The sequence below is a fragment of the Urocampus carinirostris genome, chromosome 3 (genome assembly GCF_059441175.1).
Source record: "Urocampus carinirostris isolate Australia breed hairy pipefish chromosome 3, RoL_Ucar_1.0, whole genome shotgun sequence".
NCBI lineage: Eukaryota > Metazoa > Chordata > Actinopteri > Syngnathiformes > Syngnathidae > Urocampus > Urocampus carinirostris.
Genome location: NC_142351.1, coordinates 20,552,333 through 20,575,886, shown reverse-complemented (window position 1 = coordinate 20,575,886; position 23,554 = coordinate 20,552,333). Strand labels below are relative to the sequence as shown.

Sequence of the window (23,554 nt, the reverse complement as noted above, 5' to 3'; positions counted from 1 at the left end):
GGAAATTCTGTTGTCGAAATACGGCTGTTGCACCAAATCCAACAAACAAAACGACTTCTTGTTTTTTCAATTCCCATGCTGAGACAGCAGCTCAATATCAGTGTTAACAAGCTATCTGAATTCATGCCATGTTTAAACTTTAAACACAGTGTTTCATCATGGTAAAATCGCAACAGCAATGTGCAAGTCACAGATAAATTGAACATGTGGGGCAAGGACTTTGTGATTAGATGCCAGCCATTGTTGCATTTTGATTATGGCCTGTTTCGCGGAGAAAATTCAGATTATGTGGCTCCCTTTCAGACAACTGCACTCAATGGGTCCGTCCACATTGCTGGGTCAATGAACACACTCACTGAGCAACAGACCACCTAGCGGTTATTCCAACTGGCTTTGATGCCAATGAGGTCAGCCCTGTTCAAGTTCCTACACACTAAATTGCTGTAATCGTGCTTACTTTTCCAGTGGGTTGGTGAAAATTTCGAATATATTTTAAGAAGTAGCACTTGCCAAACTAAAAAAAAACAAACAAACAACAATCTAGCCCTATTGGTAAGTGTTTTGTTTAATTTGATTTCCTTATTTTCATAATATTCTTCGTACATTCTTTTCCCAATAAAATATTAAACATTCATCTCATTAGCTGCACCGCTTATCCTCAGTAGAGTCGCGGGGGTGCTGGAGCCCATCCCAGCAATCATCAGGCAGTGGGACACCCTGAACTGGTTGCCAGCCAATCACAGGGAACACAGGGACAGACAACTCGCTCGCTCATTCACACCTAGGGACAATTTGGACCGGCCAATCCACCTGAAATGCATGTCTTTGGAATGTGGGAGGAAACCGGAGTGCCCGGAGGAAACCCAAGCAAGCACGAAGAGAACATACAAACTCCACACAGGAAGTCCGGTAGCTGGATTTGAACCCACACAGGAGGTTCCCAAGACCTTAGAACTGTGTTTCCAAGGACAAACATATCACATCATGGAATTGACTGTGCAACAGTGCTGCCCTAACATGAAACATAATCCATTGAAATAAATGGAATTAAAATATATGGAAGAAAAAAACAAATTGTCCTTATTTTAAGTATATTACTAAGTATGTTTTATCTAAATAGGAAAAGTTAAACAGACAGAATATTTACATGTTTTTTAAACACAAGAGCGGGGTTTTCCAATGTACCCACAGGTACCAGTTGGCCCCTGAGAACACATGAGTAGCCCTGGTTGTAGAAATAGCTCACCAGTAATAGGTCATTCTGAACTAGCATGAGTTTTGATTGGTTGACTCCACCTGATTTAACCTTACTTCCATTGATAACAAACTGGTGTAAACATAGTAATAACACGAAATGCATATAAAAAGGATAGCACTATGCACTTATCAGTAACAAAACGTAGCTGTACGTTTTAAAGAGATTTGTGACTTCTGCATGAGACCAATATAAAAGTAATAAGAAAAATAGGAATCTGGAATGGAAGGAGACCAAGAGGAAGGCGGTTGACGTGGATGGAGGGTGTTATGAGTGCACTGCAAGAAAGAGGTCTAAAGATAGTGGAAGTTAGAACTCTTGTTGGTGATAGGAATGAGTGGAGAGGTGTTGTGAAAGGATAGTGGGATGTATGGACGTGTTCTAAGAGATGGGCAGGGCACCTGTATGATGTGGCAGGGGTAAACCAGTGAAAGCTGTCAGCCCTGCTGTTGACCAGAAGAGTGTGTTGTGTCACCCTGACCCAAGTGACATGGCCGCTTTCTTGTGTCCCGTTTCATCTGGAGGGATGAAAGCATGACCAACTTGGGTGTTTGGGCATTTGGGTTGGCCATGGTCAAATTTTTCCGAGTATTTTTTAATTTATTTTTATTTTCCATTTTTCTTTTCTCTTTTCTTTTGTGTATGTCTTGCTGTCGGTCACCCCTCTCGAGGGATATGACCAGGGTAGGTAGATAGATAGATAGATAGATAGATAGATAGATAGATAGATAGATAGATAGATAGATAGATAGATAGATAGATAGATAGATAGATAGATAGATAGATAGATAGATAGATAGATAGATAGATAGATAGATAGATAGATAGATAGATAGATAGATAGATAGATAGATAGATAGATAGATAGATAGATAGATAGATAGATAGATAGATAGATAGATAGATAGATAGATAGATAGATAGATAGATAGATAGATTATCCTCAGTAGGGTCGGGGGGGTGCTGGAGCCTATCCCAGCAATCTTCGGGCAGTGGGCAGGGGACACCCTGAACTGGTTGCCAGCCAGACACAGCGACAGACAATTCACTCGCTCATTCACACCTAGGGACAATTTGGACCGGTCAGTTAACCTGACATGCATGTTTTTGGAATGTGAGAGGACACCGGAGTGCCTGGAGGAAACCCACGCAAGCACAGGGAGAACATGCAGGTCCGATCTCATGACCTCAGAACTGTGCCGCACACGCGCTAACCACTGCGCCGCCGTGCTGCCCAGCAAAAATACAACAATGATCAGTTGTATTTACATTGAATAGATCGTAACATACTGAGACATAATTACCTAAGTTATATTTTGTTTTTGATGTTGTTTAAAATGTTTATCAATGTAAATTAAATCATATTTTATTGGTTAAGGAAGGACAACGTAATGACACACCTGGAGGACATAAACACAAAAGTACAAATTGTAGTTAATTAGTGATGTTGGTGGAATTTTATGTATGACTATCATTAATGGCTTGAAGGAGAGCACACTACCAAACATTTTTTGGGGTGTAATTTATTGTTGTTGTTTTTTTTGGCTGTGTTTTTATTAATAAAGGGTTTACAATTAGCAAATAAGCCATGAAATAGATCAACAGCAGAGTAAGCAATTCAAAAGGTGCATACTGTCGTGATTGCCTAAGTGAAGTCACCTGGGGCAATCGTTTGGCGCGCTGGAGCGCACTTCCTGATTGGCTGACGTTCTCCACTTAAGCGGTCTGCGTCCAGAGATGGTCGTCCGAGTGTACTCTTTGTATCCCTGAGTGTTTCTACAGACTACAAGGTACCCACGACTCCTCTTGCCTGATTCATGCCTGCCTTCCGTTTTTGACCTTTTTCCGTTCCACGTTTTGCGACCTACTCTCCCGCTGCACCTTCCGTCTACCCGTCACAGAGCTGCCATTCCGCCCAAAGAGGCTGATCACCAACAAGCGCCGACGTCCCAAGCCAGCTCCAACATCTCTTTCAGATAAAAACTCTTCTGAAACTAACGCTATTGGATCCGAGAGTCCGTTCTGGTTCATGACACATACAGTACCTTTACTATCCATGCCAGCAATGCCAATTCTATCATAAAAGTTTGCGCTTCTAACCATGTTGTGAGTATCAAAACTGGAAATGGCAGCTTTTTGACTTTGCATCCAATGCCTCAAGCAGATGCATTGAAAAAACAGTTTTCTCTTGAGTTGTACCTGCACATGTGCATCCAAGGCAGGGGGAATATCCCACCATACACATTTGGTGATGGGGAGCACAGTTTGAGATGTCCTTAAAAAGTTGAAAGTTAAGTATTGTCTCTATTATGATAAAATAAGTATGTTTCAGGAATGCCTAACTGAGTTCAAGAAGCCCTTGTGCTGTATATTCCATCACACCTGTTTTTTTCTTTCTTTTATCAGGCCCATTTGGGTGGAACAAACCCCCAAAAGGATCATCAAAGAAGAGTTTATTCGAGCATGTCTAAGCAATGCACACAGATAATGTGTTACTCTGCCGCCATCTCCTGGGCTAAAGTAATAATTGCAGCCTTAAGATTTCAAATTCCTCACCCCACCTTTAAAATGTTCTCATGTTATTCACCTATCTAGTTAATTATTCAGCCTCCATCAGATAAACCAGTCGGGCAACAATATGGGCCCTCCCCCTGACTGGATCTGCCCCAACAACAATTTTTCACAGCTGTTTTTTCCTGCCAAACTCTATTCAGTTCCAAAGTCTGCCTATGATAAAATTTACTTTCGGGATCGTGTTCATGTGTGTGTCAGTTATCAGAAGGGTTCTTATCAGAAGTGACTTATATAACAGGTAGTTTGTTTCAGATTTCAATGTTTTTTTTACTTCAGAAAGAAAGAGGAAATCTGAGAGCCTGAGAGTGAAGTCTGACAACACTTCGACAAGTGCACTTCCTCATATATGTGCCTAATAGCAAGAAAGCCGTTGCCCCAATTCGGTGGAAAATAATCACTTAAATGTGGGTTTGGCACGTTCAAGCATATGACATTACCTTGATTTTTATTCACTTGAAGAATAGTCATTCCGAGCTGCTCAGACATGGACGCAACATCGCACTACACAAGAGAGGTATGTGCTGGTCCTTCATGACTTTGATCTTTGATTTAGGTTTATCTCAGCTGTAATATTGAACTAGTTATAGGACAAAACTGATTAATGCAATAAATTGATGACGACAGGTGAACCCTTGAATTGTTCTGTGTGTTAGAACAGGGATGGACCTTAAACGATTAGTGACGTAATACATCCAATATTGTGGAGAAAAAAACATTTGTTGAGTTGCAGTGTATTTCCATACTATAATAATAATAATAATAATAATAATACATTGTATTTGAAGTAACTTTCAGGTCTCTGTACATATAGTAGGACACAACACAAAAGCAAGAGTAAAACAAGTAATAAATAGCAAATAAAACACATAAGAGTTAAAAGAGGCAGTATAAGAGGAAGATGGTCAAGAAAAAGCAAGTCGGAAGAGGTGAGTTTTGAGTCCGGATTTGAAAGTGGACAGGGTCGCAGAATTTCGGAGGTCAGGCGGCAATGTGTTCCAGGGCTGGGGGGCAGAGCGGCTGAAAGCTGAGGCGGGCAGGGGTTATACTGTAGTGAGATGGAGGGAGGAGGATGATCTGAGGGTCTGGGAAAGCGTGGCAGTGTGAAGGAGGTCAGAGGGGTAGGGACGGGGCAAGGTTATGAACGGCCATGTAGGTGTAGAGCAGGATTTTGCTATTGGTTCTCTGGTAGATTGGGAGCCAGTGGAGTTGCTGAAGGACAGGGTTGATGTGATACTAATACTTATAATCAGGGTTGGGCAGGGTTACTTTAACTGTATTATTTTCGATTACTTTTGGATTACTCCAATAAAGACAAAAGGAACTAAATATGAATAAAATGAATACATTTTGTGCAGACTTGGGGACTAACGGAATACATGGAATGGCAAAAATGATGTTGGCAAGCTGTTTGGATTTATTTTCATTTTGTTTCTGTCGCATTTTATGTTAGTTTTGCCGGAGATCAAAGAGATCAAAGCCAGGAGAGAAAGCTTACCACGTGTTGTGAGTCATAATTTTATTCATATTTAGTTTCTTTTGTCTTTTATTAGCATATTTGGTATTGGAGTAATCCAAAAGTAATTGAAAGTAATCCAGTTAAAGTAACCCTACCCAACCCTATTATAATTTATATGCAACACAGCAAAAAAAATGACAGGATGGATGTTGAATTTCCTTTGAAGAAATAGCGAAACTGAATCAAATATGTAAGAGTGTACAAATATGTATGTTACTGAAGACTCTAAATTGTTTATGGGTGTCTATTTTTACCATAAAAGTTGGTGTATCAATTTCATGTTTTTGGCTGGTGAGCAGTTCAAGAGGGAGTCCATCCCTCACCCAACGAGAGTTGGGATGGGCTCCAGTTCACCAAGTGCAACACAACATAAATAAATGGATGGATTCAACTTTTTCCACAATATAGTGGTTATGTGAGCCCATCCTTCTTCTGAAGTTTTAGTTTGTTAAGAGGGTTTTTTTCCCAAGGACAAACATCACATCATGGAATTGGCTGGAAAAAACGTAAAATTCAATTATTATTTTTATTATTCTTGGTCGTTTTCCACATTCAAGATATGGGAGTTTAAAGTCATATCCATTACAGCTTCTACACACTCAAACCTTGCAAAACCATTGCAGTACTTATGTCTCGGTTTTGTCTGAACAACTTATTACTATGTTAAAATAGAGCTGAAAAAATGTTTACCCTAGTAAATGTCTTACTACTACAACGTCTCAAGCTACCAAATTAATGTCAAATAGTCAAACAACAAAATGTACACTATCTAACCTTCAGCTGGTACTTACAAGCTCCTGATAGACATTCGCCTGTTTCAATATAAAGAACCTGAGGATAAGTGATTAAAAAAAAGTAAATCTGCTTGCAGCCAAGTGAGATAAAAGCTTTACTGAAGTCTAATCCAACAGATACAGATGAATGCCTCAGCAGTTCATGTGCTCTTCTTGGAAGACGTAATAGTGTATAGTTTTCCCTCATGTGGCTGGGTTACTATGCTAACTACTACTATTACTACTGCTACTACTACTACTACTACTTCTACTACTACTACTACTACTACAACACACACACACCTACTCACAAATTACAAAAATAAGTTAAAAAAAACACGGCGTAAAAGATCAAATACGCTTATTGCGCAGAACATGTAAAACTGTGTGAAGCTAATCTACAGCATTATAGTTGGTCTTTGTGTTGTCTTTATTTTAAAGAGAAATTGTGTTTTATGTAGCACTTCCTAGTGGTGAAAAAACTTTATTCAGTAAACAAAATATTCATATAAACAATAAGCTAAATGACATAAACTATTAGATGAACGTGCATTTTATTAACTACTCCTGGGTCAGGACGTTTTTATTTATTTTATACAATATGAGACTCATATCTTGAAGGGTGCTAACATAAATGTCCCCCATCTTGCCTGAATAAACAAAAAAACTTGAAAAAGGCTGGGCAAAAAGATGAGAAGGGTGTGTTTTGGTTACTTTTATTCTCCGTAGTTTGTATTCTTCCTTGTGCTCATTAGCCCTCATTTTTGGTTGCACCACACATTACAGAAGAATAACACAAAGGACCCCTTTAAAATAAAAAACGAAGATACTTTCAATATTGGAACGCTTGATATTTTGAAGAAATATATTGAAAATATTAGATTCAAAGCCAATACATTTTGATGGCAATAGATGTCTTTGGCTTTAAACCCATTGTTTTTATTGACGGATATAGTCGCCAATGGCAATGTGTTGACAAAGCCCAGGGCACTTTCTATGTCATTTTAGGGGAAACGTAGCATAATTGGCTGCACCATTAGATGGACCAAAACATGTAAATGTTGCATGTTGTTGTTGTTGTTGTTTTTTTTGTTGATGTTGGTGTTGGTGTTGGTGTTGGTGTTGGTGTTGGTGTTGGTGTTGGTGTTGGTGGTTGGTGTTGGTGGTTGGTGTTGGCAGTTGGTGGTTGTGGTGGTGGCAATGGTGGCTTTGCGTTAGCATTGGTGTTAGCGTTGGTGGTTGTCGTTGTCAGTAGTGTTGGTGTTGGTGGTTGGTGGTTGGTGGTTGGTGGTTGGTGGGTGGTGGTGGTGGTGGTGTTGGTGTTGGTGTTGATGTTGGTGTTGGTGTTGGTGTTGCTGCTGCTGCTAGATCGCTTCAAGTCGTCTAAAGATGATCTTTAGGAACGACATGGAACGCTTCGGTCGTGCTACGAGTTCCGCGAATTCGGATCCAACTGCCCATCGTTGACGGTCCGCGATGAAGGCGGGGCAATCGACCCATAGGTGTTCGGCCGATTCCTCACTCTCCCCACAAAGTCGACAGATGTCGGTGGCCGACTTGCGGAGGAGGAATTGCCAGCGTCGGAGCAGCGGATGGTGTTGGTGTTGGTGTTGGTGGTTGGTGGTTGGTGGTTGGTGGTTGGTGGTTGGTGGTTGGTGGGTGTTGGTGTTGGTGTTGGTATTGCGGTTGGTGTTGGTGGTGGTGGTGGTGTTGTTTGTTGTTGTTTTTGTTGCTTTTATTTAAACAAATATTCTACAAAAACATTACTAATCAGAGCAATGTGTTTGGACTAGTGTCAGCCCAAACAACACGATATTCTGGGGAAATTTATTCGGGTTGACTTCACAAATAAACTGACCTACACCAGTGTTTGAGATAATGTCTGCGTGCATCTTTTACGCCGGGCGTACAACTTACAAAACATCTACGCCCGGGTGGCCGACAACTTTTTCAAGAAAAAACTAAAAATAATAAAATCTTTCGGGGTTTTTTTTTTTGGGGGGGGGGTGGTGGGGGGGGTTCAAATCAAACGTTTGATTTCTTCCGATTTGGAAATCTTTGTTCGGTTTGGAAATTTTGGAATTTCGGTTTGTTTGGCAAATTGCATACTCGGCAGCCAATCAGAAGTCCGCATCGAATAACTTTGCACTTTCGGACTTTCCCGAGCGTTATAAGGTCGCGCATTTGCATATCATTTTCCAAAGTAGACGCACAGAGAACACAAGAAAAATGGATAAGTGGTTAGGAATCAAGCCAAAACCTCAGCCCCAGAAATTGAAAAGAAGCTAACAAAATTGATGACGCTACAAAACGTAAACGTACATTAAAAGACTCGTGGAAAGAGGAGTTGACGTGGCTTGTAGGAGAAGACGCAACACAAACATTGCATGAATGAAGATGAGGAAATACAGGTACATACTGATGGCAGATGGAAAACAGCGATGTCATGTTGTACATGCAATGAATGTTATAAGTAGATTTATAATAAACTTAATTTTAAAGTGTTGTTCTCTTATATATTCTGATTATCAATCCTTAATATTTTGAAACAATGTTTTGTTTTGTTTTTACGATTAGTCGTCTTATTGTGTTTCAAGTTGTGAAAAATGGGGCAGGCAACTTTATGGCTGGGCAGCCAACTTTCCAGAGTTGGCTGTCCGGTAACTTTTTGTCATGAGTTTCAGACACTGCCTACATTCAAAATTTTATTCATTTTTCTTGAAATGGAACAGCAAAGTTACAAAATATAACATGATGTATGACACCCCCGTTTTTTTTTTTAATTTTATTTCATATATTTTTATTCCATGTTCACATAGATAACAGAGCAACCGCCGTTTCGACACAGGAGGAGCATCAGCTTGTCGTCTTTACGCATTAAAAGTAAGCTTGTGTAAAACCAAAGAATATAAAGTCACTAAAGACACATTTGATGCACATCTAAAAAGTAAACTTTAGTCTGATGATCACCCTTTGCAGAAAGGAATACCAATTTCGAAGAAGCTGGATTTCCACGGCAAAGAAGTGCATGGTCCTTTTCATCTGCTCGAGCTTTGTCTAGAAGAAGTAATTATCACTTTTAACCTACATTCTACTAAAAGATGAGAATTAAAACAGGCCACCAACAGGTTAAAGAAACAATGGTATCTTTCAACATGAGCTATATTTTCTATTCACAGGGACATCTCAAGATGGAGCTGCAGCTTCACAATCACACAGCACTCAGGCCCTAGCAAGTCAAACAGGTACACAAACATCCGTTCTCTCCAAGTATGTAACCACAGCATGATGAAGAATAAGCATTCATGTGCGGTAAGGTTCGTGTCTGGTGAGGCACAGTCAGATTTACAAAAAAAATTACCGTACATCTTATTCATTGTTTGATTGGCAGAGCAAAAAAAAGCAGTATATAAACTGTAGCATTAAAAAAAACGTTTATTGTAGTACCTTAACTTATAGTCTATAAATTGGTCCTTTTGAATGAAAGCATCAATACAGAATATAATAGAATATACCTTTACTGTCATTGTTACAACATGGGATATATTGTGACAACGAAATTGTACGTGGCACACCAGTCCACATTTTACAGTGAGAATAAGGAAAACAAAGAGATAAAGGAACAAAGAAGATGTTTGTACTGTCCTTGTTGCATAGGCTTTGTTTTCCTCCGGAAGCGGGGTGTATGAGGAGGTGAGGGACAGACAGAGATGGCCGGATCCAACTAGATGTTTGATCTTACTGTACACACGGTCCAGTGTTTTTTCCCTAATTGCTCAGTCCACGTATTGAATGAATTTGGGAAGTACAGTCCTTAAGCATGCCTGATTCAAGTCGCCGGCGACGATAAAAGCTCCGTCGGGGTGTGCAAGCTGCTGTTTTTGATAGTACGTAGCGGGTAGGAGATTTAGCGCTATGCCAACGTTAGCATCCGGTGAAACGTTAGCATCCGGTGGAACGGAAACAGCAACCACAATGACCACAGTTAGCTCTCTCAGCAGATAGAAGGGTCTACAGTACACGATAATGCTAGAAAATCTATATCGAGTGAGCAGTGTGTGTCAATAATTCGGCTGTTATTGTAGCGCATAGTCCCCCACCCCTGTTTTTACCGGAGTCTCCGTCTCATTCGTGCAGGTGAAGCGTGCGTCCTGCTAGTTGGACTGCGGCGTCGGGGAAGCCAAGACTCCGTAATGACAAAAATACTGCAATTTCGGATGAAGTTGTTGGTGGCGATCCACAGCTCAAATTCACTCATTTTGTGGACAATGGATCAGGCATTAGTCAGGAACATGCTTGGAAGCGCTGGTCCGTGTGGTCGCCTTCTTAGCCTAGGCCCGACCGGCAGCCTTTACTTTTGCTCCGTCGTTGTCGGCAGGCAGATCACCCAGGGAGATCCGGTGGTCTCTGTATATCCCTCGGGATGTTGTGGATGTTATTGTAGTTGTAAAAGGAGTCGAAGGGAAAATGTGAGGGATAAAAGAACACTGAAAAACAAAAGACGAACTGGAGCCCCTGAAGCCGCTGCACTCGCGCGCCATATAGTCAATCATCTGTTTTACAAAAAGTCCATGCAACGAAAAAAGGTTATGGACGGCTTAACTTGCTGTTATCTAGCTAATGCTATTACAAATTGTATCGTTTGTGGCTGGGGTGTGCGCCAAACCAGAGACATTGGTCTCAACGTCGCCCTCAGCCATGACGTTAATAGATTGAGTGCCTCACTCTGAATCTGCACTCGCATATCAATAAGTTGCATATTGCTATTTTTGAATAAAACTATCATTAGAGAGGTAATCCTTCATTATGAAAGAAAGTCCATGCAAGTGAAAAAATACTGTAAACTGTAGCTTGACATGGTGTTGGCTTACTAATACTATAACTAATTCTAATGTTTGGGGCTTAGGTGTGAGCTAAATCAAAATCCTTAGTCTCACTATCACACTCTGCCATGAGGCAAGAGAATTGTGTGCCTCAGCAGAGTGCTATGTTACGGACTAATTGTATTAATGATATACATAATATAATGTAAAAAATAATTTTAAAACCTAAAACAGTAAAATTACGGTACATGAGAAAACACTATAACACTGAATAAATGTTTTGTATCAATGATGACTGCATCAACAAAGTCTTGGAAATCGACGAAACCTATCGAGTGAAGAGGTAAAAATACATCTTACTTCATCCAGAGGCAAGGCTGCAACGATACAAAATCCATAATTTCACAATACAATATACAGTGAAGAAAATAAATATTTGCTGTTTTGCTATTTCTCCCACTTAGAAAGCATGGAGGGGTCTGAAATTTTCATCGTAGGTGCATGTCCACAGTGAGAGAGATAAACTAAAAAGAAACATCAAGAAACCACAATGCATGATTTTTTTAACGATTTATTTGTGTGATATAGCAAATAAGTACTTGAACACATGAGAGAATGAATGTTAATATTTGATACAGTAGCCTACGTTTGCTATTACAGAGGTCAAACGTTCCCTGTAGTTTTCCACCAGATTTGCGCACACTGCAGGAGGGATCTTGGCCCACTCCAATACACAGATCTTCTCTGGATCAGTCAGGTTTCTGGTCTGTCGCTGAGAAACACGGAATTTTAGCTCCCTTCCAAAGATATTTTATTGGGTTCAGGTCCGGAGACTGGTTGGGCTATGCTAGAACCTTGATATGCTTCTTACGGAGCCACTCCTTGGTTTTCCTGGCTGTGTGCTTCGGGTCGTTGTCTTGTTGGAAGATCCAACCACGACCCATCTTCAATGCTCCGACTGAGGGAAGGAGGTCGTTCCCCAAAATCTCACAATACACAGCCCTAGTCATCCTCTTTTTAATGCAGTGCACTCATACTGTCCCATGGGCAGAAAACACTCCCAAAGCACCTCCATGCTTCACAGTAGGGACAGTGTTCTTCGGATTGTACTCTTCATCCTTTTTCCTCCAAACACGCTTAGTAAATTATGAACAAAAAGTTCTATTTCGGTCTCGCCTGACTATAAAACTTTCTCCCATGACTCCTCTGTATCATCCAAATGGTCATATGCAAACTTAAGATGGGCCTTGACGTGTGCTGGTTTGAGGATGGGAACCTTTGGTGCCATGCATGATTTCAAATCATGACGTCTTGGTGTATTACCTACAGTAACCTTGGAAACGGTGGTCCCAGCTCTTTTCATGTCCTTGACCAACTCCTGTCGTGTAGTTCCGGGTTGATTCCCCACCTTTCTTAGAATAATTGAGACTCCAGGAGGTGATATCTTGCGTGGGGCTCCACACTGATTGAGATTGACTGTCATATTTTACTTCTCCCATTTTCTAATGATTGCAGTGGACCTTTTTTCACCAAGCTGCTTCGCAATTGCTCCGTGGCCCTTTCCAGCCTTGTGGAGGTGTACAATTCTGTCTCTGGTGTCTTTGGACATTTCATTTCATTTCATTTCATTTGGACAGCTCTTTGGTCTTCGTCATGTTACAAGTTAAAGTCTTACTGATTGTATGGGGTGGACAGGTGTCTTTATGCACCAAGGACCTCAAACAGTTACATCTAATTCAGAAAGATAGATGGAGTGCAGGTGGACTTCTAATGGACGGATTAACAGGTCTTTCAGGGTCAGAATTCTAGATGATACACAGGTGTTCAAATACTTATTTGCAGCTGTATCCCACAAAACAATTGTTAAAAAAATCATGCATTGTGTTTTCTGGATTTTTCTTTTTAGTTTATCTCTCTCACAGTAGACTGGCAACTACGATGAAAATTTCAGACCCCACCATGATTTCTAAGTTGGAGAAACAGCAAAATAGTTACTTATTTTCGTCACTGTAAATGAAAATCTTTTAAACTAAACCCCAAGTAGTTGACTATTTCAGACTACTTAGTAGGAAGATAACAGTGACGTCCAGTCATGGGAGGCAGGTGAAGCTGTGCCTCACCAGTCATCATGGAAATGTAAAATTGCAAATATACCATATATATTTGTTCAGTGTTAAAGTTATTTCTCGTTTAATTTTGCATTTACATTTGGATTTATACAAAGAATGTTATGAATATGATTAGTATGTAAGACATAACTGTGCTGAGCATCTGCAAACACAAAGAGAGGCGCACACCTCAGCCCCAAACAATATTATTAGTGATGATATTGGCAAAAAGTGAAAAATTAAATATTTTCTCTTTTAAGTAGGCATTAACATTAAGTTCAAAGAGCCCTTATGCTTTATTTTCCATTGGGCCCATCCACTTTTATCAGGCCTTTTCGGGGTGTAACAAACCCTCAAAAAGATGAAAAAAGGAGCATTTATTTGAGCTTGTCTGTGAAATGCACGCAAATGATCTGTTACTCTCCTGCCATCTCCTGGCTTGAAGTCATGATTGCAGCTTTAAGTTTCAAATGCCGCACCCCACTTTGCATTTGTTAAGAAGATGCAGCACATAGGCTTTTTCTCTTCTTTGAGTTTAACGGCAATTGGCATCCATCACTTTGGTGCATTACGTCCCCCAGTACATAGATTTCATTTATAAGTTGTAGTAGGATAATACAACTTTTTTCTATGCTTAAATTTTTGTAATTGATTTCTTCCTCTGCCGATAAAATCATAAATAAGATGTAGGTTCGTTTATTTGTAAATCTGACTGTGCCTCACTCATACCTGTCAACCTGTACGTTTTTGCCGTACAAAGTACGTTTATTTTGCATTTTAAGACGTGTACGACGTACGAGAAAATCTGTAGGGAAAAACGCAAATTTGTCAATGATGGGTACCATCCAGTAAACACCGACTATCGCGAAACGGCAAATCAATCAAGTCAAAAGAGTTCGCCGCGAAAGCCTCTATCTCGGTATCGTTTTTTTTTTGTTGCAAACGAAGCGAGCGGTTGGATGCTACTGTGCGCATGGATCTGCCGCCTGGGGATTTCCCATCATGCATCATTCCGGGGGAAAAAAAATAGTGTAAGACAGGGGTGTCAAACTCATTTTAACTAGGGGACCACAAGATAGAACAAACATTCTGTCGGGGGCCGGACTAGTAGATTAAAGAGAAAGAAAAAGAGAGATAAAGAAATAAGAGAAAGAGGGAAAGAGCGTGAGAAACAAAAGAGATAAAAAGAGAAGTGGAGAGAGAGGGGGAAAGAAAGGGAGTAGAAGAAAGAAATGCAGAGAGAAATAGAAAGACACAAGGAGAGAAAAGAGAAAAGAAAGCGCAAAGGGTAGGAAGAGAGAAAAAGAAAAGAGAGAAAAGGAAAAATGGAAGTTAGAGCAAAAGAAGTTAAAAAGACACAGAGAGAGAAAGAGACAAAGAGCAACAAAGGAAGAGAAAAAGAGAAACACACAGACAGAGAGTGGGTGGAAAAGAGGGAGAGAGAGAGAGAGAGAGAGAGAGAGATTCAATCCCTTAGCGGGCCTGATCTGTCCCGCAGGCCGCTTGTTTAACACCTGTGGTGTAAGATTATTTTGTACTTTGTAAGGGAAAATAAGACAGTTTGTATGGGCATGGAGCCGTGGAGGTTGAAAGATGTGCTCACTAGACAGGAACTTCACTGATCCTGAAGCAAAATCCATAAAGTTACACTGTAAATAAAAATATTTCATACGCAAACCCATGAAGAAGTCAATGTTGTCGGACACCTGAATAAGAAAAAAATCCAGATAAGTTATTCTCTAGGGACTTGATGTTCATCTCCTTAAACAAACAGGTGCAACTTTGTGCAACAACAAAAGAAATCAACAAAGCGACGCAGTCATTTAGTAAAACTGCACAGGAAGCAATGTTCCCTGTAATTTTCCACGGGTCTGAGCGTTCACACAAAGTCGGTGAGCGACACTTGAAACAACAGTGAGCATCGGCAATCCCAAGTGTGGCAACTAATCCATTATCAAACATGTCCAAAACTTGACATCAAGTTACATTTTGCTGAGTTTCCGGCAATGCAAAATTATTTTTCACTTTTGAATGAATTGACTCATGTATTATTGCAAAGGTTGTACGGCCTACAAACGTCATTTGTTTTTACAATTCTTTCACAAGATTTTCATTTATTTTATTCCCGGTATCTTTTGTCACATAATACTAACATTTTTGGGGGCTTATTTACTCGGTTGCACGATACAGAACTGTATTTAATTACATTTTTTAGTGGAAGTACAATGTTGGCAACAAGATTGACTTGGTAAAAATGGAAATTATTTGAATGCAACACAAACTTTTTCTTCTTTTTCCCTGTTTTTTTTCTCCTTTTTATAAATTCCTTTAAAAAAGCTCTCATTCTGTTTATTTTTTCGTAGCTGTTACTTTTTTCTTTTCTCTATTTACTTTTTTCCTCTGTTTCTTTCTTTTCTTTTTTTCTGGCTTTTTTTTCTGAACCTTTCCTTCTTTTTTTCTATTCCTTTTGTTTCTTTTTTCCTCAGCTTTTCACTATTTTTTCATTTTTTCATTTTGGTATTTTTTTCTTTTTTGTTCTATTCTCCCCTTCCTTTAAGTCATTTTGCGCATAATTTTACATAATATTTGGTCATGTTGGGATGAAAGAAGCAAAAACAACCTGAAGAGCCGTTTAGGACCCGAAAGAGCCGGTTCCTTTTAGTGAGCTGGGCCGAAGAAGCCAGTCTTCGACAAACTCTACTAACTTTACTCAACTTCATTCTACTTCGACATTGACTTCAAAATACCGCATTTAGAACTCAACGTCAGGGGAACTCTGTAAGTTTTACTGTAAGTTTTACTTAATTAGCTTCTTAATTAGCAATTTTGAGCCCTGATTTTTGTGACTTGGCTAGATTTTCTTGTGCGCAGAAAAGCTCTGGGTAGTGCGCGATTGCGCACACACGCAGCTTAGAGGGAACATTGAGCCGGATAGATTTTCTTGTGCGCTGAGAATGTGCGGGCAGTGCGTGATTGCGCACGCACGCAGTTTAGAGGGAACATTGACAGGAAGTGAAGGTCTTGCGGTGAGCAATATTTTGAAAATCCCACACTAGCAGGTCATGTGAAGGCAGCGCTGCTTGACACTGATCTAACAACGACAGGAGACGCACACGCGCCCACACCCACGCACGCAGCAATGGTGGGCTTTGACGTGAACAGAAATGGAGAACATGCGCTACATATGTAGTTTGAATCCTTTTACTGCCAAATACACGTGTAAAGTTGACGCAAAGGAGTAAGACAACGATGAGTGCAACGGTACCGAGACGAGCGGGACTCCGGCTGGCGGACTTCAGAAGCAGATGGAGTAAGTTGCTTGTTCGCAACTCATAATGTCAATAAAACGGCTTCGACGGGGCAGGTTGCCGTCCTTCCAATCCATAATATGACAAGAGATAAAACCGAACGGAGTGGTTTAGTTTTTTATCGTCTAAAAGTTCCTGGTGTGTTCACGGTATCGTGTGTCGATTTATGTTGCCGTCAGGTGTTTAGCGAGACCTTGGGGAAGGGGGAGGGGTGGTACAATGGGGGCTTCTGTATATGTGTAATGTAATGTTTATTGAAAGTATTGTTCGATACATTAATCAAAACATGATACAAATCTAATGCTGAGAGTGAGCATGGCCAAATTTGGTCACCTTACGCCCCCTCCCCTAAGAAAATTTTTAAAATCTATCTCTGCCAACCTTTGCTTAATAGTTTGCACCGAATTTGCACTAACAACCCGGTCAGGCAAAAAAATCCAAATTTAAATAAAGTTTCCATGCAGGTTGCTGGTAGGTCTAGGCACCTGTAACTTCTATCTGTGGCCACGTAAACCATCAACACAACAGAACTGAAGAAATTGATCAAAGGGCACATTGATCATTCCATCTAGTACTATGAACACAAAAATTAAATCAAATCGAATTCTGTGGAGCTCCAAAAAGTCCAAGTTAAGTCCAGATATGACAAATTGTGCATCCCAGGTATCCGCTTCGTATACCAACGTTGAAGTCCTTCCAGTAAGTTGATGTCTTTGAGTAAGTCAGGGTTCCACACAACGCTATTATATTCTAACCCGGGTCTAACATACACGCAAAACATTCGAACTAAGAATGCTGGGTTCTTGTTGTAAACATTTCTGTACATGTTTGATGCTACGTTATTGGCTTTGTTGGTAATTTTGGCGATATGCGTGATAAACTTTAGGTTTGAAGAGTGACACCCAGATCCTTATGTTCAGTAACAACATGCAAATCATGATCATTAATGCTATACAGCGGAACAGAACCTTGAAAAAACGATTGAGCTAAGCATTTATGAGATGACAGTTGCAGTTGCCACTGTTCAGCCCAAAGAAAAGCTAATGTCATTTTGAAGAGAATCAATTGTTCCTGCAACCTGGGTTTTTGGTAAGAAAGCCGACAGTTTAGCATCATCGGCAAAAATTGAGATTTCATTACTTTGAATGACCTCGGGTAGGTTGTTCACAAAAAACAGGAATAATAATGGTCCTAGTACTGAGCCCTGCGGTACCCCACTACAAACTTCCGACCACGCTGAAAGAACATCGTCAATTTTTTACGGATTGTTTACGATTTGACAAGTATGCAGTTATCCATTCAAGCAGTTTTCCACTAATACCATAGCATTTCAGTTTTTGTAAAAGCTTGACATGAGACACTTTATCAAAAGCCTTGCAAAAGTCTAAGTAAACAACATGACCAGACATATTGCGAACGAAAAACATACTGGTAATATTATTCAAATGAGCTATCAAGTTAGTCATGGTAGAATGTCCGGACCTAAACCCATGTTGCTTAAACGTAAAAAGATTGTGCTCCTGTATAAATTTCCATATGGCATCTAAAATAATTCTCTCAAACACTTTACAGATGTGGTAAAATGGGGGCTTCTGTATATACTTGCAGAGATTGTGATTGTCGTTTTCCGACGCTGTTTTGCATTATTGGTGACATAACAGAATCAATTTGGAAGGTGGGCCACCCGATTTACGTCGACGTTCAAGTTTAGGTCAGTGGTTCTTAAATAGGTACGTGCAGTGGCGGTTCTACACTAAATTACTCCCTGGGGGAGACCACCTCCAAGCATCCCCCTTCCCCACCAGAAAAAAATATATTTAACACGAACAAAAGAGGTGGATATCATACTTGTCAAGCTCCAGGGCTCCATGCCCTTACAAACTGTCGTATTTTCCCTTACAAAATACAAAATAATCTCCGCACAGTCAGTCCAGTGCTGCCCATTATTGTACATGTGTTTATGTGTATATTGTTAATTAACATTTTGTTGTGAGCTACTGAGTTGCTCGACATGAATGAGCTTTATTATAGAAAAAGTTCAAAAATGAAGTAGCTGGGACGTTCACTGTAGAAGGAAAAATACATGCAAATATAATTAAGTAGAATAATACATTTTCTTATTCAAATTATGAATTAATTTTCTGTATTAAATTATTGTTGGTAATATACTGATTAAAGGGATAACCACAAACCTGTCTTTTATCGTTTTCTCAATTCAAACTACAAACCTTTTTTTCTTAATTTCTTTAAACACCATAATAATTCGTAATACAATGCATCAAAGCAAGTGAGCCGTTTGAGAGCCGGCTCTCTTTAATGAGTTGAGCCGAAATAGCCGGGTCGCTAAAAAGAGACGGACTTCCTTTCACTACATCAAACCGCTCGCTTGGTTTGCAACGAAAAAAAACGATACCGAAATAGATGCTTCCGCGGCAAAATCCTTTGACTTGATTGATTTGCCGTTTCGTGATAGTTGGTGTCAAATTTGCCTTTTTCCGTACAGATATCCTTGTACGTCGTACACGTCTTAAAATGCATAATAAACGTACTTTGTACGGCAAAAACGTACAGGTTGACAGGTATGGGATATATTTGTCAATTGCACAAATGCTCAAATAAAAAATATCAATACAGTGCATACGTAAAAGTGGCAATTATTTATCAAAAATGTAGAATTTCGTGAGATGCCGGTGGGTGGACAAATCTAGCGCAGGGTTCTGTAGCATGCGGCCCGGGGGCCAATTGGGGGCCGCAGGGTGGTTGTTTGACGCCCTCACCGTAATATGAGAGTTGTGATATCTTGTGTTTAAGGACTATACAAATAAATGTGACTTGACTTGGCTTAAAGGAACAACTGAATTATTTAGCGCTTTCTAGTGGTTAAAAAAAAAGATTAAAAATAACAATATTGTTCTAAAAAAAATTATCCAAAATACATGAACTATGATATTCGTTGCGCGATAAATTTGCATTATTTCGCATAACTGGAGATAATTGTCACCATCTTGCTGCTAAGGGTCAAGTCATGTTTATTTGTATAGCCCTTAATCACAAAGAGTCTCAAAGGGCTGCACAGACTATTGCAAACTACAGACTATCTTTACATCATCCCCCGATCTAAAACATACATGAGGGCAAGGAAAACCTCAAAAACCTCAACATGAGGAAAATGAAGAAACCTTGAGAAGGGGCTGCACATTTTATCTCAAATTCTTAAATGTTAAAAATCAATACACTATATACATTCATTCTCCGCACCACTTATCCTCAGTAGGGTCGCGCGGGTGCTGGAGCCCATCCTAGCTATCCTCGGGCAGTTTGCAGGGGACACCCTAAACTGGTTGCCAGCCAGTCGCAGGCCAGATAGTAACAGACAATTTACTCGCTCATTCACACCTAGGGACAATTCGGACCGGCCAATTAACCTGACATGAATGGTTTTAAGATGTTGGCGGAAACTGGAGTGCCCGGAGGAAGAACATGCGAGGAGAACATGTAAACTCCACACAGGAAGGCTAGGAGCTTCATTTGAACCCATGACCTCAGAACTTTGCCACGCTATATTCATATAAATTATCAAACAATGCTTAAAATATAAATATGCATGCAAAAAAATGGCACACATCCTCCCTATGCGGTCTATCTTCACACCTACGCAGCAAGCAAGAGCACAAAGCCGAAACGAAGGGGCACCCATTTGACAAGAGGGAAAGTCATTTTTCAATTCAGGGGATAAAAGCAATCTGTGTAAATTTAGAAAAAAAATATGTATTTCTTGTTATAAAACAAAGCTCATCCTTTTTTAAAAAAAATAGTCCTTTTTTTTAAACTACCAAATCACTAAAACTACTCCAAATTGCGAATTGTATTGTAAGAAAGGGATGTGCTGTGGAGTTAGATTTACAAATAAATCAACATACATCCTAAACTTCTTTTGATTGGCAGAGCAAAAAAGCAATTTATGAATTGTAGCATAAAACGTTTGAATAAAAGTCCATGCAACAAGAAAAAAAAATACTGGATGGATTGACATGCTGTTGGCTTGCTGATACGATCGCCAATTCTACTTTTCAGGGGTGATGTGTGTGGCTTATAATCTTTGGTCACACTACTGCCCTCTGCCGTGAGGCAAGAGAATTGCGTGCCTCACTCTGCATTTGCGGACTCTAAGCACTGTAATACATCACATAATACAGCACATATTAATTGTATTAATATTATTCCTAATATAATGTAAACGCCCTCTGCCATGAGGCAAGATAATTGCGTGCCTCACTCTGCATCTGCAGACTCTAAGCACTGTAATACATCACATAATAATTGTATTTATAATATTCCTAATATAATGTGAAAATTCACCAGTTTTGTCAAAAATTTGGAGTTAAATCTGAAAAAAACGTTAAGATTAAATAGATAAAACCATTTAATATATTTTTAATTTGGTATTTCACTTATGACAGGTGAGGCACAGCCTTACCTGCCTCACTGAATGGTCGTCACTATTTTACAAAATAATAATCGAAAAATGGGATCATTTTTGTACACGAAACAAAATCAGTCTCCAGAATATCTCTAAGAAAAATATGTGCTTGGCATTTTTTTACCAAAATGAAAATCGAATGCTAATCTAAAGTGGGAGCGGTTTATTCACACACAAAGACTTAAGCAGCCGTTTAGGGGAGAAAAGCAGTAGTATTGGTAGGTATGTTATGGCTTCTAAACTTCATATACAAGTACTTCAATACTAAATGGTAAACATGCAATGGCTAAGAAAAAACACTTATTCTTATCAAGAGGTTATTTTTCTTTGCAGTACTTTTAAGTAGCTATACTAAATCAAAACAAATATACTAAAACGTAACATATAGCTAATCATGACCGTGGTAGTGTCTCATAGTGGCACATGTGAAGCAAATTCATTGCAGCGATGACTTGCTAAAGGAGTTCACTATTCACAAATTCCTTAACCGCCTGGGTGGTCGTAGCACCACTTAACCGATCAAACATTGAAACCCCATTTTGTGTATGTATAGCTCAGAAATGCAACGTAATTTTCAGGGTTCATTTGGGTGCTCGAAATCCTTAAAAGTGCTTGAAGTTTAAAGTTGTCTTTTCAATATTGAAAAGTGCTCCAAGTTCAAGTGAAGTGCCTGTAAATGCTTGAAATTGTCATGCTTCTCAACAAGTCCGCTTAAAAATGACCCTGACACTGCTCTATGGTGGTTTCGCTGTGCCATTACATTTCTTCTTCCCTTGCAAATAATGGTAGGTGGTTTTACAGAGCGCTGTGAAATGTGTATTAGTGCAACGACTATGTATCGATTATGGAAATTTATGATGGACAATGCAAACAATTAAGGTTGCGTTTCACAGTAGTAAATTGAAACATAAAATGTAGGGTATATGTCATTTTGTATCACTTGTATCAGGAGGGATTTTTCTGTAAAACAAATATATTTGCCAGTTACTCAAGATCTACTATTTTAGTCTACAGCTTTTCTATTTTGAAGAAAGAGTAAGTCTTTGCGCGTGAATGAACTGCTCTATAAATACAGACGCAAGATTAAAAATCGCATATGTAAATTGTAGATACATTTGTGGCTCTGCAAAAAACACGATTCACACGGGATTTCTTCTTTTAATGATACTGGAAAAACTGGAAAATTGGCTTTGAAAGACTTGAAATTGGTCATGAAAAAGGTGTGTGAACCCGGAATTGTGTTGTGGAAACCTCAGCAACAGTAACATCCTTGAATGTTTGTAAATTGTCTAGTTGTTGTGGAGATCCTGTTTCCCCGCTCTTTCATTTTGATGCATTTGGCTTAAAATTGTTGAAAACTCTTTGTGACAGATGCTTTCATTCCTCCTCTTCCCTTTTTGCGCCTCACATACAAAAATGACAGTTTTAGAAATACATTCATTCATTTATTATCTACACCGCTTATCCTCAATAGGGTCGCGGGGGTGCTGGAGCCCATCCCAGCTGTCCTCGGGCAGTAGGCAGGGGACACTCTGAACTGATTGCCAGCTGGAATAGACAACTCACTCGCTCATTCACACCGAGGGACAATTCGGACTGGTCAATTATCTAACATGCATGTTTTTGGAATGTTGGAGGAAACCGGAGTAAACCCACACGAGCAAGGGGAGAACATGCAAACTCCACACAGGAGGTTTGATCTCATGACCTCAGAACTGTGCCGCACACACGCTAACCACTGCTCCGCCGTGCTGCCTTTTAGAAATACAAGATACAAGTAGCTGAGTCATTTCATAGATGATTTCACTCGTACTGGTATTTAAAAGTGTCTCTTTGTCCTGAATTAAATATTAAAAGCAAAGATAGGAATGACAAAAAAGGCAATAAATCTTATTCTATGTATAGCAAAAAAAAAATGTAAACCCAATTTTTCTGAATTTTGTTAGCATTTTTTTATATTTGGGGTTAAACCTAAAAATGATAAATGTTTCCACTATCCAAGTGAATGTATAATATACTTAGGAATCTCCCCTTTGAGTTAAACATGTCATATTTCTTACTTTTTCTTTTTACTTCACTTATTTTATTTTATTTTATTTATTTTAGGCTCTGTATTTCTGTAACTCTTTCTGTTCACTTCCTTCCTGTGTGGAGTTTGCATGTCCTCCCTGGGCACACCGTTTTCCTCCCACATTCCAAAAACATGCATGTCAGGTCAATTGGCCGGTCTAAATTGCCTTTGGGTGTGAATGAGCGAGCGAGTGAGTTGTCTGTCTCTGTGTGCCCTGCAACTGGCTGGCAACCATTTCAGGGTATCCCCTGCCCACTGCCCGAAGATAGATGGGATCGGCTCCAGCACCCCGGTGACCTTATTGAGGACAAGCGGTGCAGATAATGGATGTATATATATAATATATATATATATGTATATATATATACATTAGTGCAGTGGTTAGCACATTCTTGGTGGCCTGGAGAGAGGTGGGCTGCACCAGGCTGTACTTGTCCAAGACACACCCCGGGAAAGGGTGTCCCTATGACCCTAGGAGTTAAGGGATCCACCATTTATATTAAAAGCAAAGGTGTGACATCAGAGCAATCTGATTGGACACTTAGTAAGTGCTAAGGTCTTTGAGTGATGTACAAACAATGCTGTGTCATTACTGTTTTGTTTATGATCTCACTTCATTTTTAAAAGACATTTCCATGTATCTGGC

General features: G+C 39.7%; 1 protein-coding gene across 1 annotated transcript in view; it reads left to right on the top strand.

Moving 5' to 3' along the window:
- The first annotated feature begins 4,004 nt into the window (after positions 1-4,004).
- Positions 4,005-23,554, top strand: part of LOC148369065 (DENN domain-containing protein 2D-like) — a 34,738-nt gene continuing 15,188 nt past the window's right edge. The window contains exons 1-4 of the mRNA XM_088330990.1: positions 4,005-4,343; positions 8,938-9,001; positions 9,098-9,184; positions 9,298-9,363. Of these exons, the coding sequence (XP_088187116.1) occupies positions 4,314-4,343; positions 8,938-9,001; positions 9,098-9,184; positions 9,298-9,363 (247 nt within the window). The 5' untranslated portion in view covers positions 4,005-4,313. The remainder of the gene's footprint in view (positions 4,344-8,937; positions 9,002-9,097; positions 9,185-9,297; positions 9,364-23,554) is intronic.